The following is an 18,473-nucleotide window of genomic DNA, read 5'->3' on the forward strand; positions in this document are numbered from 1 at the left end:
ATTTCGGTGGAGACGCTTGGTTTCTCGCAAAATAACTTAGAAAATTTGCGAAGAAAATGATTTGATTTTTGCTTAATTTTACGGTTTTTCCACCTCGTGGGTGGTGAAAAGGCTATTTTAGACGGCTAGCCAGTCCGAAAAACCCGATTTTCCCGCCAAAAAGCGGAAAAAACACTCCATTTATCCGGCTCAATGAAGACGGTTAAAGCTGCGAAATCATGGCAGATTGTATAGTTATCGCTAGAGAACATGGGTGGGCTGATTATGATCACTCACTCTGACTGTTAGCTGTTGGCTTTTTGGGATGAATCATCCAACAGGATGGAAATCCCTGAAAAAAAAAAAAAAAAAAAAAAGCTGTTGGCTTTTGGGAAGAATGACCGTTGTGTTAAATTCCCGGAAAAAAAAAATAGCTGTTGGCGGGACTTAGTCGGAGTCCTGTTGCGTTCGGTTACCCCGTTAAGGCACCGTATCGCCCTCCCGGCTGATGTATGCTGGTTGAGGCCTGTGCGGGTAGACGAAACGGGGCGGTATGAACCCTTTTTGTTTAGGCCGATCACCGCCTAGCAAACTCGTGGCTGTGGCGCGGCCTCCTGTAGGATTGGTCGAATCCGGTGATGGGTTGGCTGCGGTGGCTTGTTCCGCAAACGTTGGCTCGGCTATGAGCTGGTGGCCGGCCTGCCGTCGGCCGATCGTGACGCAAGCGGATGCCGTGCACTGCTTCAATACGGCTGGATGTTTGGTCGGTGAATCCAGCGGGATGTCGGTGTTGTGGAGTCCCCGCTGCGGGTTCGTACCTGGTTCGGCGTCCGTCGCCTGGGGCAAGGTTGCCGAAATCACAGAAAAATCTTTAATTTCACAGAATTTTGAGCCAAATTTCATCACAGAATCTGTGTCACAGAACACAGAATTTTCGGAATATTCACAGATATCACAGAATTTTTAAAGTTTTGGACGTTTTTCCAAATTATTTTTTTTATGTCAATTCAAATTTCGGATAATTATCTTTGAATTGAAGAAATATGATGAAATTGAGAATGTTTATTGATTTTTCTTAAGTAAAATGTAAAAAAGACACAATTTGATACGACTTTTGAATGAAATTAATGGAAAAAGCATCACAGAAAATCGTCACAGAATTTTTTGGAAAAATCACAGAATGTCAGAATTTTTTTTCGTCAAAACACAGAATTTTTTTCGGCAACCTTGGCCTGGGGCGGATGCTGTGCGTATGCGTCGTACCTGTAGCTAAGCAGTATTTAAATGCACCACTGAATTGCACTGCGCACTGCTCTAAGCAGTCCTAGCCTTCAAACCTAGCACGGTCTAAATTAAAAGAGGGCTGATTAGATCAGAGTACCTGTTCTAGGAATCACACATGCACTTCAATATAATTTACCTATCCGAGTAAAAGTACAACTAAACTACTGGACCCTAACTCTTCTGATCACCGGAAGTAAGTGAGCTTAGAAACTCTATCGTCCTCTGATCGACCTGGTCTAGCCTGACTTCGCAACCGGAACTACCCGATACGAACGAGTCTAATCGCGAAGTCAAACCACTACATCCCAGTTCGCGAATTCTTCGAGTAGTCCTCGTCTTCCCCTTCTGGACCCGAAAATAGAGGCCCAACTTTTGCTCTGCCAAAATAAGTGCACAAAAGCCCCCGAAAGAGGTCATTCACCTGACGCCAAAATAAGAAAGTGGTCGGTGGCCTACAGAAGATAGCATCTAGAGTCACGTGCTTGCCGCCAGAATTGTGTCGGTCACTCAGATGTGTTAATGATTGATGATTGTTCATTTGGGGTGGTGCTTCATATGGTAATGGGTGTTTGTTTCGTTCTTGTATTTAATTATTTTAAAAAGGGCAAAATTTCTGTTGGCATGTTTGAAACCGTTGGAAACAATAATATTGAATTTATATTAGGCTTATTATTAACGTTGGAAGAAACGAATGAATCGTTTGATAAAAGTAGAGAAATAAATAATTAATATTGCTTCAACTTCATGTACCCGTTACAGTATATTTCCAATTATGTAAAAAAATGTAAGGTAGGCCCCTCCCCCCTTCATATCTCGCCACAGGAAGGAGGGAGGGGTTCAAAATATTTTTAGAAACATTCCTCGTACCGAAACACACTCCCATGCCAAATTTGGCTTTATTTGCATGATCAGTTCTCGAGCTATGAAGACTTATTACTTTTATTTGAGAGCCCCTTCCCCCTTCGAGAAAGAGGGAGGTGTCCCAAACCACTATAGGAACCTTCCGCGGCCTCCAATATTCCCATCTACCAAGTTTCACGCAAATCGGTTCAGTAGTTTTCGAGTCTATAGGGAACAGACAGACAGACAGAAATTCATTTTTATATACAGAGTCCGGCAATTGAACTGCTACATTACTTCAACAGTAATTATTTCGTTGCACACGAAACAGTATTGAACGACCTCTCGTCGCTTTGTTTACATTAAGTCTTAGCTATCATTGGATGTAAGTGTTACTTTTGTAATCAGGTGTTATCCGGAAAAAATGGATCTCGAACAGTAACGTAGCGCTGTGGTTGCCTTGTTGCTAGCTGGCAAACGGCAAAAGGTCATAGTTCGTGAGCTGTCCGATGTAATTGTGTGCAGAATTTTGTATACCGTACAAATAAAAGATACTTGGAGACCGGAAGTGCCAAAAAACGGTATGGTGGGGGACGCCAACCTACTGTGGTGACACCTGCCATGGCGAAGATCGTCAAGAAGCGCCTTAAGAGAAATCCTCGTCGTAGTGCCACTCAATTGGCAGAGGATCTCAACATATCGGATCGAAGTTTCCGTCGGATCCTTAAAGATAAACTCAGACCACACAAGACCCTACCAGATTCAAAAGGTTCATGACCCTACGGTGAACGGTTTACCAACGAGAAACTGTTCATCGTACAGCAGTTCGTGAATAAGCAGAACGACAGATTTTGGTTGCCAGACAGATAACGAAACCATTCCGACTTGCTGACGGCCACCCGGCGACATAAACCAGCATCGGTGATGGTTTGGGCCAGAATCACCCGTGATGGCCGGACTCTGCTGGTTTTTGTCCCTGAAGGAGTGAAAATCAACCAAAATATATATCCCACGTCGACATTTTGGTTCCAGGGATTGGGTTTTCCAACAGGACTCGGCGCTGGCTCACAAAGCGAAGAAAACCCAACTTTGGATTGCGCAACATTTTCCAGGGTTCATTTCAAGCTCCGAGTGGCCGGCGAGTTCGCCAGACCGGAACCCTATGGACTTCGCTGTTTGGAGTATGTTGAAGGCCAAAGTTTGCTATAAGAAACATGAAGGTGTGGAGGTCCAGAAGCGACATCTCGTAACAACCTGGCATAAAATACCACAAGAACACCTGCGGGCTTCATACGATGCGTTTCTCGACCGTCTGCGGCGAGTGGTTAAACTCAAGGGCGAACAAGTCGAACTTTACCAGTGAATTTTGAAAAAGTAATTTGTTTTCAAGAGATATTGAATGAATTTGAAATAAAAATTGTTAATTTGATCAATTATATGTTTATTTCAATATGTATATTTCAATGTAGCACTTCAATTGCCGGACCCTGTATAAAGATATAGATTGCCTGGATTTGTCCGGCCCGGATACGTGCTGAAAAAATTCTGACAACCTTAACTATACTTCAATTTGGTGCATATTCATTTTTGTTTGCATACTCAAAGGCGCTTATCGCTCACTGTTTATAACGACTAAAAATGCATGTTCATCAAAACAAAATTTTAAAGTAACTTTTTGTAAGCTGTATTCCTTTTGTAGTTATTGCATTTGATTTGAAAAACTGCATATAAAGGAAGATATAAATTGGTTTTTCTAATCAAATGTCTTTCAACAAAAAAGGGCAGATTTAGTAAAATTTCACAAAAAGACGAATACGCCAATTTTTCGATCGAAAAAGTGTACATGTACTCTTAAAAAAGAACGTATGGTATCCGTACCCTATAGTTATGTTTGTTAATTTGTTTATCGGCCTTATCGGTGAAATACTTCCGAAAAATTATGAAATATCTGAGTTTTACAATCAGTTTGAACCCCATAGCAATAATTTACTAACACTTATTACAAATGTCTGCTTTTTCAAATGTACAGTTGCAAAATAAGAATCACTAAAATTTTGTTCTGAGTCTAGCGCTGATATCAGAAGCTCAGGAAAAAAAAGATAACTTGCAGTTGCATAAATTAAGACGTATACAGTAGCCATATTTCGCCTTTAGCTATGCAATCTATGCTAAACTGCATGTTTTCCACCAATTTGATGGTGTTCTGATAAATCCATTTTTTTTCATCGCGTTGTCCTGATTTTTGACAAAACCCCCTGGCACCAGAGAGAAAATTCTTTGTACCGTAATCCGGGGTAAGATTGATCACTTTTTTCAATATTTTTCGATTATTTTTTCTGTTAAGGGGAATGTGGCATGTTTTATATTTCTAAAACCAGTACTGGACTCGTATAAACGTAAAACATGGAAGCAGAAAATTAATAAACTACTTTAAATTTAATTTAAAAATCGTTTTCGTCTCTGTTCAGAATTTGAGGCTTTGGGGTGACATTGATCAGTCTCTATTCTGATGGGTTTTAGCGAGTTTCCTTGATTATAAAGGATACAAAATATTTTCATAATAATTACATATGCTAACTTATCTATTTAATCTTGATTTTTTACGTTTTATTTTAAAAATATTTATAATCGAAAAACTAACTATGATGCTGCCTACATTTAGGGGCAAAAATAATTATATTTGCTAAATAGCTTCAGCTTCAAAATACAAATGAAATTTTACATTCACTCATTCCCCTAGGCCTTCCCATCATTTCCTTTTTTCATTTTTTCTTCAAAGGTAACGATTTGATAGGGTTCCTATCCATTTGTCCAATACGGGCTTACTCTTGAAAAATATCCTTATTTTTTAAATATAAAAAAATAATCATTAAATGACTATAAAAATAGCACCCAAACTGTTCATATACAAAGGAAAAAAGTTGTTCTTTCACATTAAACAACCCGTTTGCTTCTAAATGCTTTTCGATATCATCAGGAGAGCTGGTTTTTGTGAGCCTTGGAAAAATAGATATTTTAAGATTTCGAAATAAGATTTTAACTTACTGAAAAAAATATTTCAAATACAAACCAAATTTTGCCTATTTGATACTCAATAAATAGGCTTTCAAACGTAGAGAACAGTTTTCAAAAATTCTAACTATATACTGAGTTATTGATGATGATGTGGAAAAGTTTATTGTTGGTCAAATTTACCCCGGTGATCAATGTTACCCCGTTTTACGGTATTTGGAATGGTAATCCTCAAAATTCCAAAATTCTTTCACAATTTGCAACATTTTGCAAATTTTTTTCTTCTCTGAGCACTGATTTCTCTCATTTTAACTCAAATTTACTCATTTTCCCGCACAATTGGCCTCAAATTAAATCATTGGCTGCACAATTTGTGTGATCATTGACGTATGGTCTCTCTTTAATTCAGTCTCCCGCATTCAGTTGCAAGTTGCTCGGCAGGTTTCTGGTTGTGACCAATAGAACAACCGGAGATTTCCTAAGTGACGAATAACGCGGATTTCACATTTTCATTTTTTTGTTAATTTTTACCAACTCTGCAAAATATCGAAATTTCAAAGAAATTTTAAAGGAGACTTAAATTAAATTGCATATTTGCTAATTTCAATCCATAAGCCAAATCGTTTCGCAGTCTTCAAAACAGTTGTTTAAGTAATATGTGAAAATCTTTAAAAGTTGTAATATAATTTATAAAAATTTCTAAAAATTATAGAATTTATTTTTTCAAATTATCGTATCTCTAAAACAGAAATATCTGGATCCTGAGATCTGGGAAGAATAATTAATTGATTCCAAATCAACTTTTATCTTTCTAGAAGGGTTATGAATATGTCAGTTATCAAAGATCGATTTTACTGAAACATACCAATTTTGAAATTTCAACACACCGAATCATTTAACATATGATTTGAATTCAGGGCGCTAAAATCTTTTGAAATCAGTTACTTAAACAACGACACCGAAAATTCTGTTCTCCTGTGACGTTAATTTTAGCGAGAGAAATCATGTTATCGTTAAGATTTAATCTGCAATATTGGAGACAGAAAGTAGAACCGAAAAAGATAACTTATTTTTGAAAGTGAGTTTTGCTTTTGAAAGATTGCGAAAATATTACTTTTTTGACCAAAAAGATACAGTAATAAGACATCGTATTAAACTCAAAAAAGTGGTTTTCAGATTAGTTTTTAGATCGTGATACACGTTGCGGCAGTAAGATTTTAAACACTTTGAAAACGAATTTGAGAGTAATCCAAATCTGTCGTATTTTTGGATATCAAAAGCTACAAAGGCTTTCATAATTGAACATGAACAGGCGGCTAAAAAATTCTGTCACTTTTAACTACATGTTTAAACGCAAGGCTTTTTCACTCTAATGAACATGAAAACAAAGAACGTAAATCATTGAAATGCCGAAGACATTCAAATCACTCTTATATAATAAAAATCCAAATGTTGAAGCAGATGTTTCGACCATAAAACATCACTAATTATCCTAAACTTCGAGAAAAATTGTTTAATTTTTTTATCTTTTTTTCTTCAATTTTAATTTTTGTTTGTACCAGAATAGTCATTATTATTCTTGTCATTATAATTTATTTCAATACCCCAAATTGTCAACCCTCAATTCCATTCCAATAGATTTCATTTTGTTATGTGTTTTACTTTTTAATCATACAGTATCTTCAAAAATTTATGTTGATAATCTATGACGGCAGTTAGCGCCTTTTATTATGCAATAAACACCCGAATAGAAACAAGCGAAAAATGCGGTAATTTTAGGTTTGGTTTTTTATGATTTTTTTTATTTCTTTCATAAACGTTTTAAAGAAAAAGCATAAGGGTGCTACATACATTTAGGGGTAAAAAATATTATAAGAAATTCTACTAGCTGAAATCATGGAAATTAATGATTTTTATTCTTTTAACGATGTGGGACAAAGGGTCTAGAACGCACCTTTGAAGCTTTCCATAAAATATGCTCTTGGCTCATTTTCAACATCTGTAAATTTTCTCCTACTAAGCATCTGCTTTATCTATCCGTCATTTAATTTTCAGTCTGTAATTCTTCTATAAAAGAATTTTCGTCGTAACGTTCACCGCAATGCCATTAAAACTAGCATTAAAAAGGAAATTAATGAGTGAATGGATGAAATTTTGTAATTAACCAACGCGTTATGCAAAACAATCATATTCTTGCATATGGAAACAAGACTTAAAAGGTGAATCTTAAATTAGCATGTTGATGCATTTTGGCTCAGACTGGAACTGAATTATAAAAATAATTATTTAAAAAAAATAACGATGGGCTGATACCACTGCACTGCTTTTAAACTAGATATTCTTGTCAAAAAGTAGGTATTTGCAGCAATTATCGCCTTATATTATGTGTTTAACATGGGCCTGCAGTTTACACCGATTCTACTAAAACATAAAGATATCTTAATTACCTTCATTGAGGTGGTCTAATTGCAAAAAAAAATTGACCTGAAAGACTGAAATTGCTGTCACGATGATGAACAAACAATATTGTCGGAAAAACGCCTACAAAACATCACGCTTCAAAATGTGAAGTAAAAACAAAAATATCACAATTTTCACAGCCGGTTTTTTGCCATAGACAATGTCCAATTATTTCGGTATCAAACAGCGTCCAACGTCCAATAACGTCAATTTTTGGTGGAGTAATAAAGCATCAATATGCAAGCGACTACCAATAAATCATCCATGACAAGTAAAACATTTTTATTCAAGCACACTTGAATCAAAGGACACAATTTTACCAATCGCTTGATGTTTTTTTTAATTTCAAATACCTACCAATAAAATCAAAATCTTGTTGCACCGTTGCAAAATGTCCTGGGAGCTTGTTGATGGTTAAATGATAAAGCTTAATGAAATATGTTCGCGGAGGAAGCCAATAATGAAAAAAATCACCCAGATACTCACATGGATCAGATCCCTTCGCCCAGCATCCTGTCCATAACAATCAACCCAGTAGTAAAAAAGATGATGTCATAAAAATGAATTCCACTGAGCATTGCCATGAGAGCCCCCCAGATATAATTAAAATCAACATCATAAAAGGCTCATTTTCATTCATTTTAACCCTATCTCTCTTGCTCGCTCACTTCGTTGGCCTCTTTTTTTCCTTTAGTTCGTACGTTATTGTTCCACAGCTCATGTTGCTGTTGTTGTTGTCATCCTAGCCGATAATGTTGTTTCAATTTTTAATCCCCAACAGATTGTGGACGGAAACGCCAAAACGGATGTGTCCAATCGCCGGGAGCCGGGCCAATTTTGCGGAGAGTCCGAGCAACCGCAAACCTTCATCAGTGAAACAAGTGCCGTCAAAATCGTCTTTCACACAGATAATTTTACCGATCAGGTAAGTCCGGGGTGTAAGGGAAGCTAAAGGGATGGAATGATTTTTAAAGTAAGGATCGCATCAATTAACTGGAAAAGGGGCGAAAGGCAGCGTTAATTTTAATTGGGAGTTTATATTTATCAATGGATATAGTTCGACAAATCTTGTATTTCAGCTGGGATGATCATTAATAAGAAAAAAGAGATTGATCCCCTAATTATAGTAAAAATTTAAATATCAAAATGAGTGAATACCGGAGAAACAATTTAAATTTCATGTTAAAAAAGTTTAAGAGGTTGTATATCAGACACAACCACAAAGTTTGCGTAGAATTAGGACATATTTTTTCCATTTCACAAAAATTTATTTAATTATTTATAACAAATATGTAGCATTCGATAAATTTTGACTTTGATATTTTTTCTTGTTATCAATAGTGCCGTTTCAAGTCAGCCCTCACCCCTTTACACAGCAACATGTAAACCAAATAAGCACCAGCTCCACCGCCGACTTCCTAAGCATTGCAACACTATCGCAAAAGCGATAGAGCCAAGCCCTTGTTGAACTTGCAAGTGTTTAGTTCAAAAGTTGCCGAGCAACTAATCAAATTCGCTCAAATTTTTATTTTATATTCCGAAAATATCTTAGCGCACGCAAAATGAAGGTAAAGTTCAAAGCATAATAACGAAAAAGGGTTGAAAACACAGGCGAGTATCGACGCACAAAAGCTTGCTTTGATCCATTGGGTTTTTTCCGGATCAATTTAAAGTACACTGCCGGCCAAAAACCATGAAAACATACATACTTATCAAAGCACATCGTTTAACTTTGAGCAATAGATGGCCTTGTACTTCAATTATCAAAATAGCTACATAGACTGATGCACATAAACATTCGACACTTTTACTGTTTTGTTGAAATGTTCGTCCTTTTAGCATAGTCTATCCTTCTTATGGAAGAAAAGTTGAGTATAGAAAATTGTATGCCCTTATATAGAGAACATTTCCCAGAATCTATTCACATCACCAACTTTTCTGAATTAATGTAGTAAGATGCGATGAGTTAGCATGTGTCGAAAACTTTTGTCCATCAGTGTAAGTTATCGATCAAAAGTTTGGAATCACCCCGAAGTATGGTGAACCGGTCAAAAGTTTGTTATCGGTCTTCAAAAATATGCAACTTTATATTATCTTTATCCCTGATATCAAACAACGTATCGCTAATCTATTAAGCTTACTTGTTGGAAATTTGTTAAAATAAATTTGTGCTTCATGAAAACTTCAAGTAAAGATTGATCAATTCTCGATAATTTTTACCAACTCTAAAAAAGCCTGGAGTTTTTATCACCTAAAGCTCTGTCATCTTACGAGTTTATGCGAATCTGTATGGCTTAGTATAAAATTATTGCCAAATACATACAAAGAAAAGATATGCAATGTGCCATAAATTTGCTGAGATATGGCATCCAAAAATTGTTTCCAAACTTTTGGCCGGCAGTGTAGGTACATCAACTACTCTAGGAAATAATGCCTCTCCGACCACACGGGAGAATGCCCAAAACCAAATGAAACCGTGGAGGCGCAATCTTTGCCTTTTTATAACTTCGGATCTAGTGCAGTTTGGGTCGACGATCGAGGTTTTTTTGCTCGGGTGTTTTGCGAACCAATTTGTATTTGCGCTTTATTAGTATTGGTGTACCAACACACAACCGATTCGAATTATTCTTCGGAAAAGATGTCCTTTAATTGGAACGTTTTCGTGTCGCGAGATTCGTTCGCGAATTTCAATTTGTACCCCTATAATGTTCCCGTAAGACGTAATTCTACGTCAAAAAATCCATGTATCCATCCAGTAAAGCGATAAATAAGCCTCAAAATTAATTGAAAGATGCCAGCATGCAAGAAGCTGTGTGTGATGTATCCCTGTGCAAAACATGCACATTGGTTTTTGTTTGCACTGACGTAAAAAGTGCTTCCTCCCAAAACAATTAAAGCACAGTCTTTTTGGAACAGCAAATTTTAACCGGTCACTCGCCGCCAACTCCTGGAATCTCTGGCATTGGTAAAGAAAATGCTCCTGAAGACAATAGAAACAGAGAATATCCCTTGCTGTTTTGTTTGGCCTTCCTCTACTCCTACAGTCACTTGTAGATTATTAAATTTACTCGTGCTTTGAATTTCCTGCAGTTCCTTCTCAATCGCTGCCATGCCATGCCGCTTCTGCTGTATTAACAACGGTGACCTGGTTCTTCCTATATAGTTGGATAGCAACTTCGCGTTCGTGTCGAAGAAATTCGTGAGTTGCCATCAACCAGCTGTAGCACGACAGGCTCATGCTGCCTGGCACCAGTGCGACCGCTGAGGACGCTTCGAAAACTCGATCGTGGAAGTTCTGCATCACTGGATGCCTTGCCGACCGTAGATTGGACAATGCCTTCGGAGAGATCACCGTAACATTGTCCGAAAACCTTAAGCGCCGAACCGAATTCTGACCAACCATTTTTGGTCCTTTCTTCATTGCATAAAACATCTTGAAAGTCAAAGATGAGAACAAAAGTTCCAGGAAAGATGCAAACATGTCACCACAAAAAATACGGAATGAGTATTAATGGTCCAGCAGCACAACGCAATCCATTCAACAGAATCTGACATTATACAGACTGACATACTGACTTCAAAACCAATTTTATTTAACAAACTCACTTTGTTTCAATCAACAGACTCAACGTGATCCAGCCCTCAAACTCAACATAATCTCATCATCAACATAGCTGACTGTACACACATATCAAACCGACATATCATCATCACTATTAGTCCCTTTCATCAGGGCAATATTCACTGACAAACTGACAAATTAATTCGTATCCAATATTCTGATTCAATTAGAGTCTTCTGGATCGCAAACGATAAAGATGGGCTACTGATCCAAATGATTATTCATTCACTACAGGCTGTAACACAATTCAGCTAGCCATTTCACTAATTTTACTAAACCTCGTGCGAGGTGTAAATGCGTGTCCTAGACCCAGGTATCAGGTATCAGAATGGGGGTAGGCTTAATAGCGGCACGTTATCCAAACATACGGGAAAATTGTGCCTAGCCTTTTTTTTATCCAAGATTTCATCATTTACCTGAGAAACCTATAAAAGGAGGAAATAAATTCAATCTATTTAAGATGGCATAAAGCCTTTCCACAAGGGATTATTAGCATTAAAGCTCTTTTCTACATTCGGTAAGGAATGATAGAATGTTTTTTAAGTTTAATTTCTTAAACTCAGATTCGCTTAAAGCGTAAGATCCCAGAGTACGAAAACGTAGTCTGGCAAATGAGGGACAGTTACATATAAGATGGAAGGGATCTTCCACATCTGATTCACAACTACCACATACTGGGGATTCATCACGCTGAATGTTGTGCATGTGATAGTTGAGTTTACAATGACCGGAGAGTGCTCTGATCAAGATGCTGCAATGAGATTTATTTAAAGTTAATAAGTAACTCGATATGATTGGAGATGGTTTTTCTAAAAATAATTTAGTTTGACGACAAGTGTCCAACTCTTCCCAGTATCGTTCATGGTGGTTAGAGGACCAAGTTTGAATTTGGTTTCTGAACCAACATGGTGATATTGGGGCAGCCGGCTCTGATTCGTAAAATTCCTTTTCCGACCCAGCTCTAGCGAGTTCGTCGGCGCATTCGTTTCCAAAAATTCCCTTATGTCCGGGTACCCATAGAAGGTTTAATCCATTGCCTTCAGCAAGTTCTTCGATTGCTTTCCGGCATGCGATTACCAGTTTTGATCTAGAATTAGAAGCACTGAGTGATTTGATAGCTGCTTGGCTATCTGAACAGAAGTAAATTGTTCTGAACATAATCTTCTTTTGAAGTGCAATTTGCACTCCATACATAATAGCATAAAGCTCAGCCTGAAAGACTGTACAATATTTTCCTAGAGGTTGAGAATATTCTATGTTCAACTCGTGACAGTAAATTCCTGCACCTGCACGACCGTTTGATAATGAACCGTCAGTATAGAATACAATATGAGAGGACATTTGGTCCTCTACAAAACCTGATAACCATTCTTGAGGAGAAGGAAATTTGACTTTAAACCCCATTTAGGGAAAACTACTCGAGAGTGTTAAATCGTTTGGCGCTAGATTAAACTTGTTTAATCTAACTAATTCAGGCCACACATTTGTATGACTCGATGATCTTTCGATATTTCCTGACAGCCAGAGACCAACTGCCTGTAGACGAAAAGCACATGAAAAGGCTTCCTGTTTTAGGAACAAGTGTAGAGGTTTGATAGAAAACAGAGCCTCTATTTAGTGCTGCATTAGGAGTTGTAGTGAACGATCCGGACATCCCCAAAAGACACATTCTTTGAAGGTGATTTAGTTTAGTCCGAACTGTTGCAACTTCTCCTTTCTGCCACCACACTAGACACCCATAGGCCAGAATTGGTCTTACTATTGTGGAGTAAATCCAGTGAATATGTTTGGGTTTGAGTCCCCAGTTTTTTCCGATTGCACGTCGGCATTGTCCGAAGGCCATGCATGCTTTTTTTTATTCTGAATTCGATGTGATCAGACCAGTTTAATTTGGAGTCAAGAAAGACACCCAAATATTTAACTTGATCAGACACGGTGATTTCGGAACCATAAAACAGCAGAGGGCGCACCCCGCGGGTGATACGTTTTTTAGTAAATAAAACAATATTAGTTTTTAGAAGATTAACTGAAAGTTCTACATGAGAACACCATCGTTCAACAGAGCGCAGAGCTTGTTGCATTATATCTAAGGTTGCCAGAATTTTTTCCACTCCCATCCGGGCCTAGCAATTCCGGGCATTTTTTCAAAAAAACCTGGCAAAATCCGGGCATGGATTTCAATTTTTCAAATCCAAAAACCGGGCAAAAGCCGGGCAAAATTTAGGTGTTATTATATAAAAAGCAATGAAAAAATGCAAAAAAATGAAATTAATATTTTATTAATGTAATTGCAGACTTCCAAAAACTTTTTGGAACACTTAAATATTTGAAGGTTTATAAAAGTAAATCAGCGAAATTATTTGAAACAACCGTTGAAAATTTCCATACCGTTAAACGATTTTGCTGAAACTTACTCAAAAACTTTGATTTTTTTTTGGTTTCTTTGTGAAAATTGTGAAAAAAACCGGGCAATATCCGGACTTTTTTCACGATATCCGGGCAACCGGGCCGGACCGGACTTTCTCGAAATTTTGCATCAAATATCCGGGCAAACCCGGATAAAACCGGGCAATCTGGCAAGCTTAATTATATCAAATAATGTGCTTATGCACAAACCTCTTACCAGCAGAAGATAATTATCTGCGAATCCATAGGTTGGTATTCCACGGTCATCGAGCTTTCTCAACAAGCCGTCTGCAACTTGGTTCCACAAAAGAGGTGATAGTACACCTCCCTGTGGGCTACCACGTGTGCTAACTTTTGTAATTGAAGCCTGTCTTAAAGACGAATGAAGATTCCTGTTACTTAGTATTGCGCTAATCCAGTTAGTTATAACACTAGGCACTCCATGAAGTAGTGCCGCATCCATTATTGATGTAAACGAGACATTATCAAATGCTCCTTCTATGTCTAGAAATGCTCCTAGACATGATTCTTTCTGTGAAAAACTATTTTCAATATTATGTACTACGTTGTGCAGAAGAGTTAATGTTGATTTTCCTGTTTGGTATGCATGTTGTGTCGCATTAAGCGGATGTTGGACAAGGCATTCTTGCCTGATATGATGATCAATTAAACGTTCAAGTGCTTTTAATAGAAATGAACTTAGACTAATAGGACGAAAGCTTTTGGCTTCGTCGTATGATGATCGTCCCCCTTTAGGGATGAATTTCACGGCTATATGCCGCCAAAGTTTAGGAATATATCCATGAGCAAAACTGCTTATCATTATTTTTCTTAATATGTGTTTGAAATGATCGAAACCTTTTTGAAGCAAAACTGGAAATAAACCGTCACTTCCAGGAGATTTGTATTGAGCAAAACCATCGATTGCCCATTTGATCGATTCTGTAGTAACTATTTTCCGAGCAAAAATCCAAGGAATCTAGACTTCCAGAAAAGAACTCAGGCTCTATCGATGAATCTTGATCAACACATCCTGGAAAGTGAGTATTGAATAGACAACTTAATGTTTCTTCGTCGTTTGATCTATAATCAACACTAGGGGTTTTAAGGTATGAAACCTTATAATCTTTTGATTTGGCTAAGACTTTATTTAACCTACTTGCTTCGTGCAAGCTTGAAATGTTTGTGCAGTAGCTCTGCCAACTTGAGCGTTCGGCAGCTCTTGTTGCTTTCCGGTAAGCTCTGCGAGCCAACTTGAAAGCATCAAAACCTTCCGTGCGCCTTCGGTTCCAAGAGCGTCTGCAGTTTTTTCGTAATTTACTGAGATTTGAGTTCCACCATGGTGTACTGTTTTTGTTGAATTTCAACGTTCGTAAGGGACACGCTTCTTCATAAGAATTTAAAATAATTTCGGTGGTTTTTGCAACCACTTCATCCAACTCAGAAGGAGTAGAAATTTCAGGTGTATATCCATGAAATTTAATAGCAATATGCTCCAAATATAGTCCCAATTAGTTGTTCTTGGGTTTCTGAATGTAATTGTTTCTAAAAACTCACCTGAGTGTTCAAAATAGATAAACCTGTGGTCAGAAATCGATTCTTCGTTAGGCACATGCCAATTTGAAATTTCCTGAGAAATTGTTCTAGAACAAAGTGTGATGTCAATCACCTGTTCTCTGTCACACCTAACAAAAGTTGGTTTATTTCCTACATTTAGAATTTCTAAATCAGTGCTGCTTAAATATTCCATTAAATTTAAGCCTCTCAGATTGATATCTGAGCTACCCCATACAAAATGATGGGCATTGGCATCACCGGCAATTACAAGAGGTATATTTTGTGATTCACAGAATGAAATGACATTTTTTAAATCATCCGTAGGGGATGATTGTTCATATGGTGAGTATGCTGAACAGTAGACGTATTTTCTATCAGGCAGCGAAACCTGAACGACGCAGATATCTCTTGTTGTTAGATTGGGTATAAGTGTTGCATTTAATGAATTGTTTATCAATATACATGCACGAGGCATTATTCGGGCATTAGTCATTCCAATTACACTGAACACAGTAAAGTTTGGTTTGAGCAAATTCCCAAAGTAAAAAGTTCCATTTCGGAAATAGGGTTCTTGGACCAAGGCGATTGATGCAGTTCCATTAAGGATTAAACGACATAAGTTCAGTGTAGCGGTTCTTTTGTGCTGCAGATTTATCTGTGCAACCTTAATAGAAAGCATTTCTATCAAAGAATTCCACACATATTCCCATCACACACAAGAACCCCTGCACCTTCATATCGACGCATGAAGCGGGGTATCCCATACAGGATGAAAATTTTAAAATCGTGTGTACAATCTGAATCCCACGAGTTGCCAGGAAAAATACGGCCCTTTGCACCAGTGCCTGGCTATAGTGCAGACCTTAACAACGTTCTGCTTAAGATAGGATTTTTATACACCCTCCTACCCCCACTTTGGGGCCCGCAGGCACAGAACCACCTTGAAGCGGGTGTTTACAAAATTTAGGAGAATAGAACTCGTGCATGCGCATTAATAGCAATAAGCACAATTGGTGAATCCTCCCTGAAGAAACTTGGCTTGGAACCAAGCCAAGGTTCACCCCTTCCAATGTGATAGTCGCATTTGAAGAATGACTAATGCATATGGGAAGTACTGGATAAGTCGCCTTTTACGACGTGGACCAGTATCCCAGTGGTAGTATTCTATAAGCCGCCACCACACAGCATTCTTTAGAGACGGAGTCTAGGATGAGCCTCTGATCTCAACGATCAGGTATTCCCAGCATGCAATCCTTGCGAGTTCAAATGTCACAAGTCCATTAAATTGACGCATACATCTCAAAACGTCTCAAACTGAATTAACCTTGGAACCCTAAAGTTGTCCAATAACCAATTCTATCAACCAAAAGCCCTTACACGAGGTAGAAAACAATGAAATAGCCAAAAGCTTCTTATGTTGCTTATTACCAATCGAACTGTCTCAAAACAGAAGGATCCATTAACTAATCAACTGACGAGTAAATAAACCAGATTAAATTAAGGTACCAACCTGATCTTCCTCGATCAGGCCCCTTACACCAACACATCAACTGACAAAATACTGTTATCGATACATGATTCTAACTCCCAAAACTTGGCAATCATGTCCTCTAATCTCGTAGTAAAACCAACAAAACATTCTGACCTTTTTTGTCTATGCAGTAGAAGTTTCAACAGAACTATCCGGATCTCTCCCGGAAACAACACTTCCGAGTTCGGTTTCTTACAGAGGTCGACCATTATACGAAACCTTGAACTTGCCCGACCACAACAAATCTCAGAAGTATTCTTAGGCAACATATTAAAGGTTAATATCTCCCGAAAATTAAGAAACTTCTACTTATGAGGCCGAATTTTAGTCTCAACCTCAACGAATTTTTAGTGGAGTAGTGGATCAGGGACCTCAAGAAATCGATTCAAAACCAACAATTGAAAATATCTAGCTTGGAATTCTGGAGAATAAAATATCCGATTATCTTTCTTATCAATCGACTCAGTTTTGAACTAAAAAAATTGAACCATCGATGTAAACGAACTTATACGCCAGCAACCTTTAATTTTGATTCGAATCGAAAGTGAAAATCCAACACAGAATTTAACATTAGCAGAAAAACGGATTCTCATTTAAAGATACATCACATGAGGTGGACAAAGATACGATAACCATACAAATTCTGAATAAATTTTTTTTTGAAAACTATCACAAATTGTATGATTAATATTTAAAACCCTTAAGAGCTCCTTAGTACTTAACTAACATTTAAATTGATTCAAATGTCCAAAGCACATCAACACGATGGAACTTCAATATTTTAAAATTCATATAATATGAAAATACGATGATCATTAACGAAAAGTTTTTTTTCTCTTTAGAATAACTGGGCATATCTAGTTCTTTTAAAGCCAGTTGTTCATCTATTCACCGGGCAAGATGGTATTGTACGTAACCCTTGAATTCAAACAAAAAAAAAACGAAATCCAAAATCTTTGACTTATTAGAGAGCGGCCACAACAAGTATGCACCGAACATGAAACATGCTAAGCAGATCACCCTATGGTGAAACAACATTCAACCAACCAACAAATATTATCCATGTAAAAATCGACTGCAGATTGTTTGTTTCACGAATGCTATCACATGTATTTCTTAACAATTTCCACAAATTATCCCAATTCTGTAGAATTTTTCAATATTGATGATCACACAAATCAAACAAAATATTAGCGAAATTGAAACTCTTTTACAAATTGAAACAATATTTAAAAAACTTGACACACTATAACACCTATTATCGGTAGTGTGATATCGATTCCAGCATATTATATATGTTTTTTTCAAGTACTGTAGATTTACCAGGGAACCCTGAACCGTGTATGCCTTCTCATATTCCTCTTGCACCCCATCATAAATGTCGATCTCACGCTTCCTTTGGATAATACTGGCCATCGGGCAGCAGCTGATATAAATATAGCTGATCATCACTTGAAAAGGATAGAGGAAATAACCACATGTAATGAGAAATTTGGACACTTCAACGTAACTCTCACTCTCGACTTTAACAGAATCCCGCAGTGAACCGACCCGAACAATCCAAATCATAAATAAACTTCTTATTTCCAGCTAACAACAAATTAATTCCCCGAAAACTTAACGTTATGCGCACAAATACTAGAACTTAAGAACAAAACACTTTCAGCAGGAGCATAGCGATTTAAGTTTGGATGATTGGCACACACGAACTTAGGTCGCACTACTTTTAGAAATTTGAGAACTTAACACCGAAATATGGGAATTTATCAGAGCAGACATATG

At 37.4% G+C, this 18,473-nt stretch overlaps 1 protein-coding gene across 1 annotated transcript in view; it reads left to right on the forward strand.

Moving 5' to 3' along the window:
* LOC129750148 (uncharacterized) overlaps positions 1-18,473 on the forward strand; it is a 295,384-nt gene that overhangs the window by 221,437 nt on the left and 55,474 nt on the right. Inside the window, exon 3 of the mRNA XM_055745390.1 lies at positions 8,357-8,500. Coding sequence (XP_055601365.1) covers positions 8,357-8,500 — 144 coding nt within the window. The remainder of the gene's footprint in view (positions 1-8,356; positions 8,501-18,473) is intronic.

The sequence above is a fragment of the Uranotaenia lowii genome, chromosome 2 (assembly GCF_029784155.1).
Source record: "Uranotaenia lowii strain MFRU-FL chromosome 2, ASM2978415v1, whole genome shotgun sequence".
NCBI classification, from domain to species: domain Eukaryota; kingdom Metazoa; phylum Arthropoda; class Insecta; order Diptera; family Culicidae; genus Uranotaenia; species Uranotaenia lowii.